The 14,196-nt window shown below is 34.4% G+C and overlaps 1 protein-coding gene across 3 annotated transcripts in view; it reads left to right on the forward strand.

Annotated features, from left to right (window-relative positions):
• The first annotated feature begins 1,564 nt into the window (after positions 1-1,564).
• The window catches only part of NLGN4X (neuroligin 4 X-linked), a 119,909-nt gene continuing 107,277 nt past the window's right edge, over positions 1,565-14,196 (forward strand). For all 3 annotated transcript variants that reach the window (XM_008494746.2, XM_008494747.2, XM_008494748.2), the window contains exon 1: positions 1,565-2,036. In XM_008494746.2, coding sequence (XP_008492968.1) covers positions 1,565-2,036 — 472 coding nt within the window. The remainder of the gene's footprint in view (positions 2,037-14,196) is intronic.

The raw sequence follows: 14,196 nt of genomic DNA on the forward strand, positions 1-14,196 counted from the left end.
TCTTGGTTTTGTTTGTTGTTTTCAAAACCACTGTCAATAGTTAATTTACCTTGTTTTTTTCTGTTCTTGAAAACTGTTACCATATCTTCATGAGACAATCTTGGCTTAAAAAGGGAACCGGCAGTCCACTTAAAATAGTATATATAAATGTGTGTTCATCCTGTCACATGTAAAATATCAGTATCGGTTACAGATTACAAGGATTTTTTTAGTTGTGGAATTGTTTTCTGTAGGTTTGAGCTACATAGTGGGTAAAAAGGCACTCCATTTCTTTGGGAAGGGAGTAGAGTTTAAACGTAAACAAGTGTTGTTTGTTTATTTAAAGTACTTGTAATGCTTAGCATATATATATATGTGACTTGAATTTCCTTAAAAATTATCATAATTATTGTATGAATTGCCTTCTGTCTAAATATTAAAATTAAGGGCATGCAAGATGGTAATGTTACATAGTTGCAATACTATGTAATCCAAGTCTGACTTCTGAAATACTGTATCATGCTTTTTTTTTTTCTTTTGTTTCCATTGTTCCTTTTTGTCAGACATGGAACAAAGGCAGATATGAAAGCCACTAAGTTTGCATCTGATTTTGAATAATTTTTCTCACACTTGACTTGAAGTAGTGTAGTTCTATTACATTAATTGAAAATTGTGTATTAGATAGAGATAAATTAGGTTGTCATGCAGGAAAGTAGGCATACCTGTGAAAAATATGATATAGAAGTCATATCATAACAAAGAGATATTATCCAGTGCAGCAAAACATTTAGTGTATATGTCCGGTGGGAGTGCAAATATGCTTTAAAAGCAAATACTGTTTATTTAGGGCAGAAAACACTAAGCCAGCACTTAAATGTAATACCTTTCCTCAAAGTGGCAGTGTTTGGGCTGTGGTTTGGTTTGGAATTATATAGCGAAGCAGAAATGTTTGGTTTGTGGTGTAACCTCTGAAAAGCTTGTGGCTTCAATTTTCTGCTGTCTTACCTTACGTATCCCTGGAAACACAGATCTAACCATGATGGCTGAAGTTCATAAAACATTGTGAGCCTGGTGTGATAGCAGTGTGTGAATGTAATTTTTGAGGGGTTGTGTTGGGGTTTTTGGTTTGTTTGTTTGGGTTTTTTTTGAAATTTATGCCTGTATGAATGCATCTGTTGATTCAAATCCCTTCTTTTCTCTTGGCTACAGGCTGATTGAGTGGGCTGGACTTCACTGGAAGGAGCCATTTCTCTGGGGAAGTGGAATAACTGCAGGTTTCTCCCCACACTACTTGCTGGAAAGCTCTGTGCATTGCCAGGATTAAGCCAATGCTGAAGTCTGGGATGGGCCTTAGGGGCAAAGACTCCCCTGTTTCTTCTGACATTGGGATTTGTCTACAGCCAGTCAGCTGAGGCACCTACCACACATCGGCTTTTGTTTTTTCACTGCCTGAACAAGGTTACGCTTTCCTTCATTTCATCTCCTTTTGACTTCTTTTTTTTCTTTTATTATTTTCTTCTTTCCTTGACTGATTAATTTTCTCCTGGCTGTGGAAAAAAGAGCCCTGCTGATGTTGATTTAAATAATGTCGAAACCAATGGGACTCCTATGGCTGCCTTTGATCTTCACCCCAGTGTGTGTCATGTTGAATTCCAACTTCCTCCTTTGGATAACTGCACTGGCTATAAGATTTACTCTCATTGATGGCCAAGCACAATACCCAGTTGTTACCACGAATTACGGCAAAATACGTGGTTTAAGAACACCTTTACCAAATGAGATCCTTGGTCCAGTGGAGCAGTACCTGGGTGTTCCTTATGCTTCTCCTCCGACTGGAGAAAGGCGATTTCAGCCCCCGGAGCCACCATCATCCTGGACAGGTGTCCGCAACGCCACGCAATTTGCCGCCGTCTGCCCCCAGTACCTGGATGAGAGGTCACTGCTCAACGACATGCTGCCAGTCTGGTTTACAGCCAATCTGGATACTGTGGTGACATATGTTCAAGATCAGAATGAAGACTGTCTGTATTTGAATATCTATGTGCCCACAGAGGATGGTAAGTACTCTAAGGACCGCGCTGCGGTGCACACGCTGGTTCTTGCACTTGAATAATAGCCAGGGCTTTAAAGAATCTTACTCTGGTTCCTCCATGTTTCATCTGTGGAAATGGATCATGCCACTGAGCGTGTATTATAAGTAATACTTTGCAGACTGAATATGCTTGCAGGTATTCTCTTTCATGTTTCATTGTGACACCAAACTGCAACTTCATTTGCAGTCAGTGGCCAGGGAGTATAAGGCCACCTTAGATTTACATTCAAAGTACAGCTAAGCTATCTTTCCAAGAGAGGAAAGAGGAAATAAATATTAGCCAGAAGTAATGTGTGTATTTTTAAAGGTACAAATACTGCCACGTAGTATTTTAAAGGAGAATTTCCCTGATTTTTTTTTTTTTTTAGTTTTACTATAGTACCTGTGAGGCTATTTAAGTCAGCTTGATTTTAATAGATAATAGAAAATTGTTATAGTAATTCAGTCTGCAGTTTTTTCCAGGATTTTTCTGTATGAAGCTTTTCAGTTCAACTTGGTTTTCTTCATTCATTAAATTTAACATGAAGTAAACAATATTTTACTACACAGACCTGAACAGGTGGCCTTAAGCTTTCATCAGTTTTCTGCAATCCTTTCTCAAGACAGCAACTTTAAATCACTTTCTATAGACAAAAGGGATCAACACAGTTGGTAACACAACTCTTTCAATGTTTTTGTGATCTTAATCCTAGAAATCCTAGCCTTATGGCATGCTGAATGTATCTTTTGTGGTTCTGAATGGTATTGCTTCCTACAGACAAAAAGAACCTGTTTTGATCAAACCTCAAATGAGTACAATTTATTCTGTATCACAAGAATATAAAAAAATTACTGGCAGTTATATTTAATATTCTACTAGAAGCTTGTTCTTTCAGCCATTTAGAATGTAGTTACTGATGCATAACGTGACAGATTTCTCCCAGATATGCAAATCCCTTCACTTTAGCTCAGCATTTGATTTGCATAACCAAGACATTGTTATTTCTCAGTAGCCATATTCTAAATATGCAAATTTTGTACTTTGATTATTATAATCCTTCTTCCTTGATTGGCTTCTTTACTCAGAATTTCCAAGCTGTTTGCCAGCAATGAACATGCCACCTTCTTTTCCTGTTCTCATCAGCTGAAGCAAAAACTTGAAAGCAAAAAATAAAGGGCGAAGGTTTGGGAATATTGGGAGCTCTGCAAACATAAATACTACCCAGCTGCTTAAAAGAAAAGTGCTCTGAAAGAAAAGATGTGTGCATAGAAGGTCTGTGTGTGCATGTATGTGTATGTAGGTATGTGTGCATGTAGACAAGGGAGCAGATTTTTTCCACTCAGTTCTTTCCTTATTCCAGTCTCAGTGCACTGCATCCCACTCCTTGGATAGTAACAAAGAGAATTCTTTCCCAAATTTGTGTGTTCTGAATTTAATCCTGCAGGTTTTAATTAGTCACTAGGGTAAGTTTGTCCCAATAAAGCATTTTAGGTTAGATTTTATTTGTTCTCACTGAAGGAATACCATTTCTGCTAACTTAATTTTATTTAAGATCCATTGTTAATAGGTTGATATATTCCTCCAAGATGTTTCATCTATTAATTAAAGGAAATTAGACATGGAAAATTACATACATCTATGAAAACAATGCTTGTTATCAAAGAGGTAACAATAAAATACTGTGTGGTGAATGACTAGCAAACTATAAAATTCCTCATCTTGTATGTAATAGATGATGGCATTTGCTGTTAGGTTAAAAATAGAAAGGACTGATCATTTTAACCTGTTACAGATCTTTTTTTCCTCTTAATTCTGCAAAAAGTATGTCTTACTCTTCCTTGTGGTTTTAGAATATATTTTTACATTAAATCCCATGTAAACAGAATCTACTTTCTTTTATATATCCTCTTCAACATACAAACCCATGCACAAAAGAGCACATAGGTGAATAATAAGACCGTTTGGTGTCAGAGATGAGCAGATTTTTCCTGTACATTATGACAAGCAGATTTAACAGGTTCCAATAAGGAATAAGAAGCGTTAAAATGAAAATGAGAGTACGTGAAATTTAATTATATGCTATATATTTTATCACTAGTTAAATATAGCTTATTGTAGCTTTTTTTGTGAGGACAACGCACAACTTTCTGCTCATAACGATGGTCAAGGACAACTGACCTAGAAATCACACCTCCTAAATTAGTGTGTCTCCAAATCACACTAAACATAAATAGCCTTAAATTGTAGTCCTTACAATCTGATTAAACACATTATGCTTCATTATATGAGTGTTAGTTGGCAAAAATAAGCTATGTTGTTATGGAGACAGACCATGAAATCAGCTTTTGAAGTATGATCTCAAAATGGGTGACTGAGTTAAATTCACATTTTCGGTTCTTTCTCAAGTACAGATTTATTTAAACAAGCTTTCAAACTGTCTTCTGTCTGTAAGAAAAGGTGGATAGAATCATCCAAACCTAATTAATGTTCTGACTACGAAACTTAATCTGAATCATTGTATGCTACATTCTTTTTTAAACTTCAATGAAAAGAATGGATGAACAACTCCAAAGAATTAAGTGTCCTCATATGTGGTGCTCACTGCAAACCAGTTCTAGTGAATAACTGACCAGGTTTTGTGGGTTTGGTGTGGGTTTGGTTTTTTTTTTTATTTTATTTTTTTTATTTGTTGGCATTTTTATTTGCACTGCCTAGCATGACCTCTTTCTTATTACTTGTGTGGTTTGGTCAAAAGGAATCAGATTTTGATAATGTTATCTAAATAAAGAACTGAAGAATAATCGCACACATACATTCATTTAATTTCAGAATTATTTCAGTGGAATTCTGCCAGTATAAACTAATTTAAATAGCAGTAGAATGCAGTCCCTGCAAGTGGGAAGATAAGAGTAATTATTTAATGAAATGCTACTGCTTCTGTCTGAAGTGTACCAAGATTAAAAGAAAACAATCCTCAAAACAATAGTTTTTTAAAATAGCTTGAACATCTAGGTGAAGAAATTAAAATGCCCTGTTACAAAGTTTATATCTGTAATAATCATTATGTTCTGGATTTTGAGTGCAGCATACTCTACTTAGAATTTTCCATGTTAAAACGTTATTATATAGGCAAAATTATGTTTGTTTTTAAGAGATTTTAAAATTTTATTTTAGATGAACATATTATTTGTGATAGAAATCAAAACACTAACAGGGTATTTCTGGAGTTCTGTCCATGTGGATTTTTATTCTTTTGCTGTTGTTCACTGGACAAATAGTTTGTGCTGACACTTTCTTTAGAGTAACACATTTCAGTGATTGTAATGTAGATGGAGAATTTTATATTTCTTTGCCCTTAGAAAGGAAAGAATTGCAACCACGTGCAATTTTTCATTGTGTCTTAGTTTTTTTTTGTCTTCCCATAATAAGAATAAATAATACTGAAGTTATTTTACAGATATACAGTACGAGCAATAAAGATAAAATTAAACAAAGTGCTTTTATTTTAAATAATTTTATCCAAATGGGTTTCTAAATATTTGGCTTTATCTTCAGTATCATCTTGTGTGGGTATATATTACCTTGTATGCTTTCCCAGTTACTGTAAACTGTAATTTTCCACAAGAATACTTGAATGTCAGTTTTGAGGAGGTCATCTAGGGAAATGATATTGAGGACAGTCTGTTTATTATAACTTCAGTCTGAATATGGGTTTATCTACAGTAGAAATTCTAGATTGAAGAGTACACAGACTGTTAATCGGCTGTGCTTAATCCCTGGCCTTTATCATTGGAATCTGTGGATGCTGAAGATTGCTATCTAGTATCATAACTGGGGGGAAAAAAAACAAAAATGAAAAATAAAAAAGACCCTTAATTTGAGTATCATTCATGATAAACTTCAAAACTGTTTTAATAGCGAGGCAAGCTAAAAAAAAAAAACAGAAAAAAAATCATCGGCATGAGCAAATCTTTATTTGTTTAAAACCTGATCGAAACAAAAAAAAAAAGATAATTTTTTTTGTTGTCATGATCAATAATAAGCATATGTACTTTACGTGCTTTGGTATATGGATAGAGGATACATTATACACAAGTGGGCAGTTACTGAAACGATAAATATCTGTTAGGGATTAACAAAATATTTAGCATATTCAGAGATTTGCTCACTGAAAATGCTTTGTGAGCTCTTGACTCATTTACGTCTCAAATAATACAGCTAAAGTGACAACAAAAGGTGCTAGGCCATGATTCCTATTAAGGCTGAATAGGTAGGTGATAATATTTTCATAAGATTAGGGGAACTGAGAATATTGACCAAGATTAATGGTATACTTAATTGTAGGCTACCACAAAGATAGAAGTCTTGGTCAAGAGCAAAGAGATCAATAGTGTTCCTGCTTTGGGCAGTGATATTAAGGAAATGTCCCTGCATCTTTAGACTATGTATCTATTTGACTAAGAAATAAGTAAACAAAAAAAGTAAATTAAAAACTTGAACAAAGTTGATAAAGATGTGCTTTAGGTAATTTTTATTGCTTGCATACTGTGTCACTTTTTCATACTAGTCAGATGTCTGGTTAATATATAACTGCTGCTTTCTCCTTGTCATTACTGTTGAATTGAAGTGAGTGTTTAAATTGGAGAAAGTATTTTTCTCAAAGTTATACTTAAATTGATAAAATTTACATTGATTTTTTTGCAATTTCTTTTGGAAGGGGGAGAAAAATGTAGTAGAAAGATGAAGAATTTATTGATGGCATGGAATAAAAAAAAAAATAAGCTATTTAATGGCTTCTTTATTAATTTGGGAAGTGAGGATTCATGTATAAAGATACTAATATAGTGTACAAGATAGATACAATATTGTACATCATTGTTTCTGTTGAATTATTAATAGATGATAACAGTAACTTTTATTTTTTCAAATAAACCCGAATTTCTATTCAGTACATTTCTCTAAACTGTATGTACTTTCAGGTTTAAAGAGATACATATCTGACATTTACCAGATAGTATCAAAATTCCAGTTCTTCTATCACTTCTTTACTACTTATGCAAGTTTAAGTAGCTCCTTAGGAAATCAAATCCAAGATATATGTATATAGCTTCAAGAAATTTAGAATCCAATATCTCTTGTTTACATGTCTATAGTTTTGATTCTTCCATAAAATCTTTATTATGCGGTGTTTTAACATAAATTATAAATTGTATAATTGACATAGCAACATAGAACTTTACTTGTGTTCTAAAGTATTTTTAGAAGAAAATTAATTAAAATCAATTCCGTGTAAAAACATTTTAAAGGTGTTTTAAGACTTATTTAGGAGTCTTTTTTTAAGAGATGAAAGTTTTTTTCTCAATTTTAGGATTGTCATAGTTTTTGTCAATGACAGATTTATTTTTTACCTCCACCTTTCAGTTAATTCTTTGGAAAACTGCAAATTTGTTACTAAAATGCTCTCGTTATTTAAATGCAGTTCATCTTAAACTGTACAAAAATTACACACAAGAGGAAATATTATTTTGTAAAATACTTTTAACACTTTCCAAAGTGAGAGGGACTAATAGCAGATAACATATAATCCGTTAGGATAAAATTTTAGCATTGGAAAGAAAATCGTTCTTGATTGTGAAAGATAAATTCCCTATTGTGTCAGAGTGCCTCAAGCCAAGCCTTTCTCTATAAGGGTCCAATATATCCCCTTCTCCTAATCCACAAATATTGCAGCATTTGTGAGAAAGAAGAAGGCATATGTCTGACAGTCCTCTGCCTACCAGGATAAAGCTATGGTGATCCAGGCCCTTATTTTATATTCTTGCTTTTAAAAGTCACAAATACCTTCTGACACCGAGGAATAGGACTCTAATCTAGATGAAATAAGGTTCTTAAATCCGCACAGCTAAACTCAGATTTAGTTGCTGATTTTAAAATTGCTGTCCTTCACTCCAGGAGTTGCCCATTCCACAGGCACTTTACAGGATTGCTCCCAAATGGCCTTTTCAGGAATTGATGTGCAGTGAAGCCCGGCGAGTAGAGTCAGCATTCAATATGACATTATCTTATCTGAACAGGATTTTTTTGGCATAGTTTCCTAAAGTCTCATCATTGAGTTATATTGAAAAACCTACTAGAATGGGGGGGAATGGTCTTTAAAACATGATGAATTAATGTTTCTTCTGCAAAGACAAATTAATGTTACACCCATTTTAGTCAAAGCACGGTGACTTTGGAGAGGCAGAGGCTGTGCCGTTTGGCTCAGTGACACAGAATAAACAGTCCTTAATTTTGTGGGTCACAAGTCAGATCAGACAAGAAATTTTACTTCATTCTGCCTATTGTCACCCGCTTCTCTCTTAAGGGTGTTACTTGTTTTTTTGGAATTTTTTTGTTTGTTTTTTTTGTTGTCTGTTCATTTGTTTTTAACGTAGTTTTCCTCTGTATTCCTGCAAGAGATGTTGTGTGCTGCTGCTTTTCACTACATTTCTTCTTGCTTCCTGACAAAAGCACAAATCAATATGACACCTACTAACAACTGAGACATCCTGTCTTGGGGCAGTGCAGTGGGTCCTCAGGCAGTGAATAGAGTGGAATGTACTCTGATCTAAGCAGTGTCATGTCTAAACCTTTTGTATTAGCTTTGATTTCCTATTAGGGCTTTGTGATCTCATTGATCTTCCTTCAGGGTTGTTTTGGTTTGGGGGTTTTTTTGGGTCTTTTTTGAGGTTTTTTTTTTTTTGGTTGTCTGGTTGGTTGTTTTGGGGAGATTTTTGGCTTTGGTTTGTTTTGGTTTTTTTTTTTGCACAGCTCAGGAGTTTTGAAAGTCATGTCTATCTTTTAATCCAAATTTAGTACAGTTTCCCTTACTTAGTATATTAAATGCAGCTTCATACAAAACTGACATTTGCTGAGTAGCACAACTAACTCAGAGTTCATTGATCAGCCCACATCTGTGAGAATACCTAAAGGAACTGTCCCATCATCAATATCATAGTCATATGTAGTGTAAGCCATGCAGATTTGCAATTCTGTTGTAGAAATGTTTAGGTGCTTACAAAATGACTTAACAAAAATGTGAAATAAAGCAAAGGTGCATCATTTACTCTTCTTAATTCCTGACCAAATTTTTGACAACTGAAATGAAGAAGAAAATTTCTTGTGAATGTAGTGGCTTTTTACACAGTACTTTGGATTTTCATTCTTTTTAAAGCAACATAATATCTCCAGTCTTTACGTCAGTTCATCTTGCTTATGTTTCCCGATAAAATTCTCAGTCATGTATAATCAGTTGCATGTGCTCAGGTTTTGTGATAGCATTAGTTGAATGCTATAGTTGTTGTCCAAAGAAAACAGAAAAGGGGGAGGGGGAGGGGAAAGAATGTTAAAGATAGCATTTTCCACTTGTTTCTCTGCTACTATCATCATCTGGGTGAATACTGATGACATTATTTTCTTAGATTTTAGGGCCTTTTTTGATCTGGGTAATGCTCCTGTTACCCAAAGAGAAAAACAAGAAACAGTTACTGTAAAACCATGAAAATGAACTAATGCTTATAGCTATCTGGTGCTGGTGTGTTAAAAATTCATTACAGCAAGAAAAATTTGTCTTTTGCAGTTCTTGCTGTAGGCAAACTTCTGGTGAAGAATGAATTTACTTGCAACACTAAGCCAGATTCCTTCACCATATATAGGGAAATTTTAGTCACAAAGAGAATTTCTGGTGCCTCATTCCAAAATGCTTATTATTGTTGGGCTGGTGTTAAATGGATTTTTAATTGACATGGTGTGACATGTTTAAACTAATGGAAAGAAATTACTTCTTGCTGACTCAAATAACGATCCGATTAATCACTAGCAATTTTTACAAGCCATCATATCTGGAAATTATAGATACATTGTCTTATTTAGTAAATATGAAGTAGGGTAAATGAAAACCCAATCCAAATATATACATTTCATCCTCTTAGAATTAAATCAGAATAAAATTATCTTTTATATAGTACTGTTAGTGTGGCTAGAAAATTTCAAATAATAATTCTGCCTTTGTAATACTGGCACAATGGTTACACTTTAATTTTCTCTTCATGCTTTATTCAGCCAGCAGAGGGAGCACAAGTTAGCACCAAACTAATTTGTTCAACCTCTGGACATCATTGGGAGTGCTGCAAATGATTCTGGTCAATACAGTAGTAGGACATGCAAAATGATCTTGGTGTATGCCTTTTAAACAGATAGGAAGGGATCCTAACCACCTTTTCCATGCTGAAAATCAATAACGTTGCGAGTGGACTGAAGAATTTATATGTGGAATAAATCCTGTTGAAATACGCACTCACACTGAAAAACTTACATGACACTAATTTATTATATTAAAATAATGGATGAGAAGCATACTGAAATGCACCAGTTTTTAAAATTATTTTAAATAATAACACTTGCTTTTGAAATTCTTACAAAGCATTCAATGGCAGAATTGTTTGTAAAGTAGACAATTTGTTCTCTTTGGTTTTGTGAGCAAGCAGACATATTCCTACGTGAAAAGGAATAATTCTATCATTCTAATGTATAACCTCAGTTTAGAGAGGAGCAGAGCTTTTTTGCAATGAATGCCACTGATTGTCCCTTTTCTGTTTTGTTATTACACAGTTGAATAATGGAAAATGCTAAAAGCATTTTGTACCCCCTATATCACTGAGACAAAAATGTTAACCATGCTGCAGCAGTCTTGTCCTCACAACAGTCCAGTGTTTAAAGTTTTTTACTATTGTCACATTGGAATTAATAGTATAACTAGGCTTTATGAAGTCATCTGAAGTGCCAAATTACTCAAAATTTGAAGGAGTTCCACTCAAAAATACCTTCCTTCGAGTTATAGTGTATCTGATTCAAAAGGCTGGTATATTCATGGTCTTGATGATTTTAGATGCTTTTCTTATAAGCACTCTTCTACCTAAAGAGTAGACCGTGCACTTTCTTCAGGGAAGAGGTGCTAGAGGCAGACTTGAAATTGATATTGAGGATGTACCCTTGGGAGCTGGATCAAATCAGATGTTTCTTGTGATGATGTGTAAAATCATCCACATGAAATAACTGCTAGACTTTGTTACTAACAATTACCTCAAAATTTATTTAAGTCAAAGAAAATGATAAATTTACAGAAGACACCACAGAAGACAGTAGTTTTGTATGACAGTCTCTCAGTAGGATATTTTAGTGAAAATAATTTGAAGGAAGAAATGGATATGAATAAATACAATTAAGTGATCTGAAAAAATGGGACGGTTTCTAAAATTCATGCTGCATGATGTATTCTTTATTTTCATTGTCAAGAGTTTATGTATAAGGCCTTCCGTCTTATTATAGGAACTAAAACATAATAGATGAATTGAATAGGTAAATTTTTATTCTTAACTATAGCCATTTTCATAATAAGCCACTGAGGGATGTTCAAGCCATATTTCTTTCACTTTAATCGGCTTCACAAGTCCTTGCAACCACTTGTAGTTACTGACTTCTGCCACCATCTCTTATTTAATAAGCAAATACCTTTGCTCACTTTACAAGTGAAAACCATAAAATAGATGTAGCCTCGGTTACCATTTCCACTAAAAGTGTTATCCACATCTTCTTCATTATTCTTTTTTAAACCAAAGTAACAGGCAAGAATCAGCAAAAGGTGAGGAAAGAGGAGCTAAGGCTCTTAAACAGTTTACAGGAGGGACACAGCTGACAAACAGGTGGCCCAGAAAATTAGCTAAGCAGTGAGCCTAAAAGGATCAGGGGAAGAGAGAAAGCATTAATCTTCCTCACTCCTTGGTCTGTTTGTTGTGCACTCCTTCAGTGGGCCCTTCAGCTGTGCCTGGTGAGTTGAGCTGTGGGGTATTACATGAGGATCCTAATTGCAGCCTAGAGTGCTATGTTAGGGTTTTCTTTATTTAGCTGTTCTTGTTTGCTGTTGTTTTCATTTTCAGCTGAACAACTCTTACTTGCCTTTTGCTCGTCATCGTGAAATGCTCTTCCCACACCTTGGTGAATAAATATTCCCAGCAAGTATTCAGGATACTGCAACACTCAAGGGGGGGAGCTGTTGAAAATGTCCTTTTCCCTAAATGCATACAGTGGTCTATAAAAATGCCTGAGCATCTAGGAAGCCAATGAAAGGTCTCAGGTGTAGGACACCTGTCTTCTTTTTAGTTCAACCACTCGTTTTCAGCTTTTGGCACCTCTGAAAATGTGCCTATAATACTTAAGATCGATTTCTATTATTCTTAAATAAATGAAGAACATAAGTAATGATAAGCTTAGAAGATACCAGTACGTGTCAGGGATTAAAAATATGATGACGTTAAAAGTTTATGCCATTTGTTATCTCTGCTTCTGAATGTGTTATTTGTCAATATTGTATGAGATTCTTTTAGGCGTTCTATTTTACCATACTTGTTTTATATATCTAATACAGTAAATGAGGATGGCTTAGTGTTGGAATTATTACCTGACTTCTTTCAAAATGCAAGTAAATAGCTTTTGGATTTGCTTCACTATATTAGGTTTGGTTTTTTTTTTTTCTTTTGTGATAATTTTCTCACTTTGCCTCAATGGAAATGAATTAGTCACCACTAGTTCCTAATACTGATTACGTGATAAGACTTCTGTATTATAGGGGGAGCTAGTTTAAAATGTGTTTTTCTCTATCAAATACTTAGTGAATGTGGGGTTTTTTTACCAAATTTAACATTTTTTTCTGCTTTGTGACATTTTATTTCTTTTGTATGCATTAATTGGAACAAGAAACCCCTCCTAATTTACGTTCCAATTTCTCAATTTCTTGTAGAGATTTATTGCAGAGTTTTTGTTTAATACAGAAATGTGAAGCAAAATGGCCTGGACTTTTGTTACATTTTTCATTTTTTAATCTACTAAAAGAATTGTATTGCTTCGGTATACTGGGGCTGAGATGGTTTGAGGGCATTTCCAATAGAAAGAGATGTGAGACAGATATCTTACTGCTGCCTTTGTGCCTTGATTGTCCATTTAGAAAATGAGAATCATATTGATTTTCTCTGATTAGGGTTAGAAAAACTGCAAGAAGGACATGCCTCTGGGTGATAAAAGGCTCAAGTTATTTCTTATATACTTACAACCTAAAAGACTACATTCTTTCTTTTATTTGTGGGCATAGTTTTTTTCTAGGCTCTATCCCTTCAAAAGGCAATATATTTTGGAGCCAATCTACTGTAATGATTTTAAAGAATTCTGTAATAAAATTTAAAAGTGAATCCATGCAATCAAAGTTTACTTCATTCTATACTCTCCAGTTTCACAAAGTAGATTCAGAAACCAGATGGCAGGTAGAATTTTTACAAGAGGCAGGAGACACAGGAAATAAGAATTATGTCAGAAGAGAATCCTAAGTCATTCAAATACTGAAAGATGGGAAAAAAACTTCTGTTTGGGTAGAACATATAAATTGACAGTATAATGTCTTTAAACTCAGAAGGGATCAGTGAAATTTGTGATGAATGAAAAAGAGCTGTTACTGTTATGTGATGTATAGTTTACAGGTTTCTCTCACAAGGCATGAAGTCAGAAATGGATTTTGGAGAAAGTATGCTTTTTGCAGATGCAGCATAATGGCTTGGAATATTTCTGTGAGTCCTTTAATTTTCTTCATTATGTCTCAACTAATAAAGAAATTACCTCTGAGTACAGTATAAAGTGTTTGCTCTAGCTGACCAGCCAGCTGGCTATGTCCTAGTTGGCATAATCTGTGTAGATCATTCTGAAATTAATACTTAGCATGACCTATAAATGCTTAACTGAGACTGAACCTAATGGGATATGTACTTGTACGCTGGGTTCAAGACTTTGAGACAGCAAGATATATTCTTTATGCATTAACTTGTTTAGTGCCCTTTGCTGTGATCTAAGATTGTGTAGACCAATGACCCCAACGCAATCTGTTTACACTTTCTTATTGTTTTTTTTTTAAATGACCCTTATAGGGAGTCACAAACTACTTTTTTTTTTTCTTCAAAGCTTAATTCTTTGACTACTTCATATTCTTACTGCATGCAGCACACTCACTTTGAGTAGAGCTAAAAAATGTTTTTTTACATAACCCAGGAGGTGGCTACTACTAGAAAAT

Source organism: Calypte anna, chromosome 1, assembly GCF_003957555.1.
Source record: "Calypte anna isolate BGI_N300 chromosome 1, bCalAnn1_v1.p, whole genome shotgun sequence".
In the NCBI taxonomy this organism is placed as follows: domain Eukaryota; kingdom Metazoa; phylum Chordata; class Aves; order Apodiformes; family Trochilidae; genus Calypte; species Calypte anna.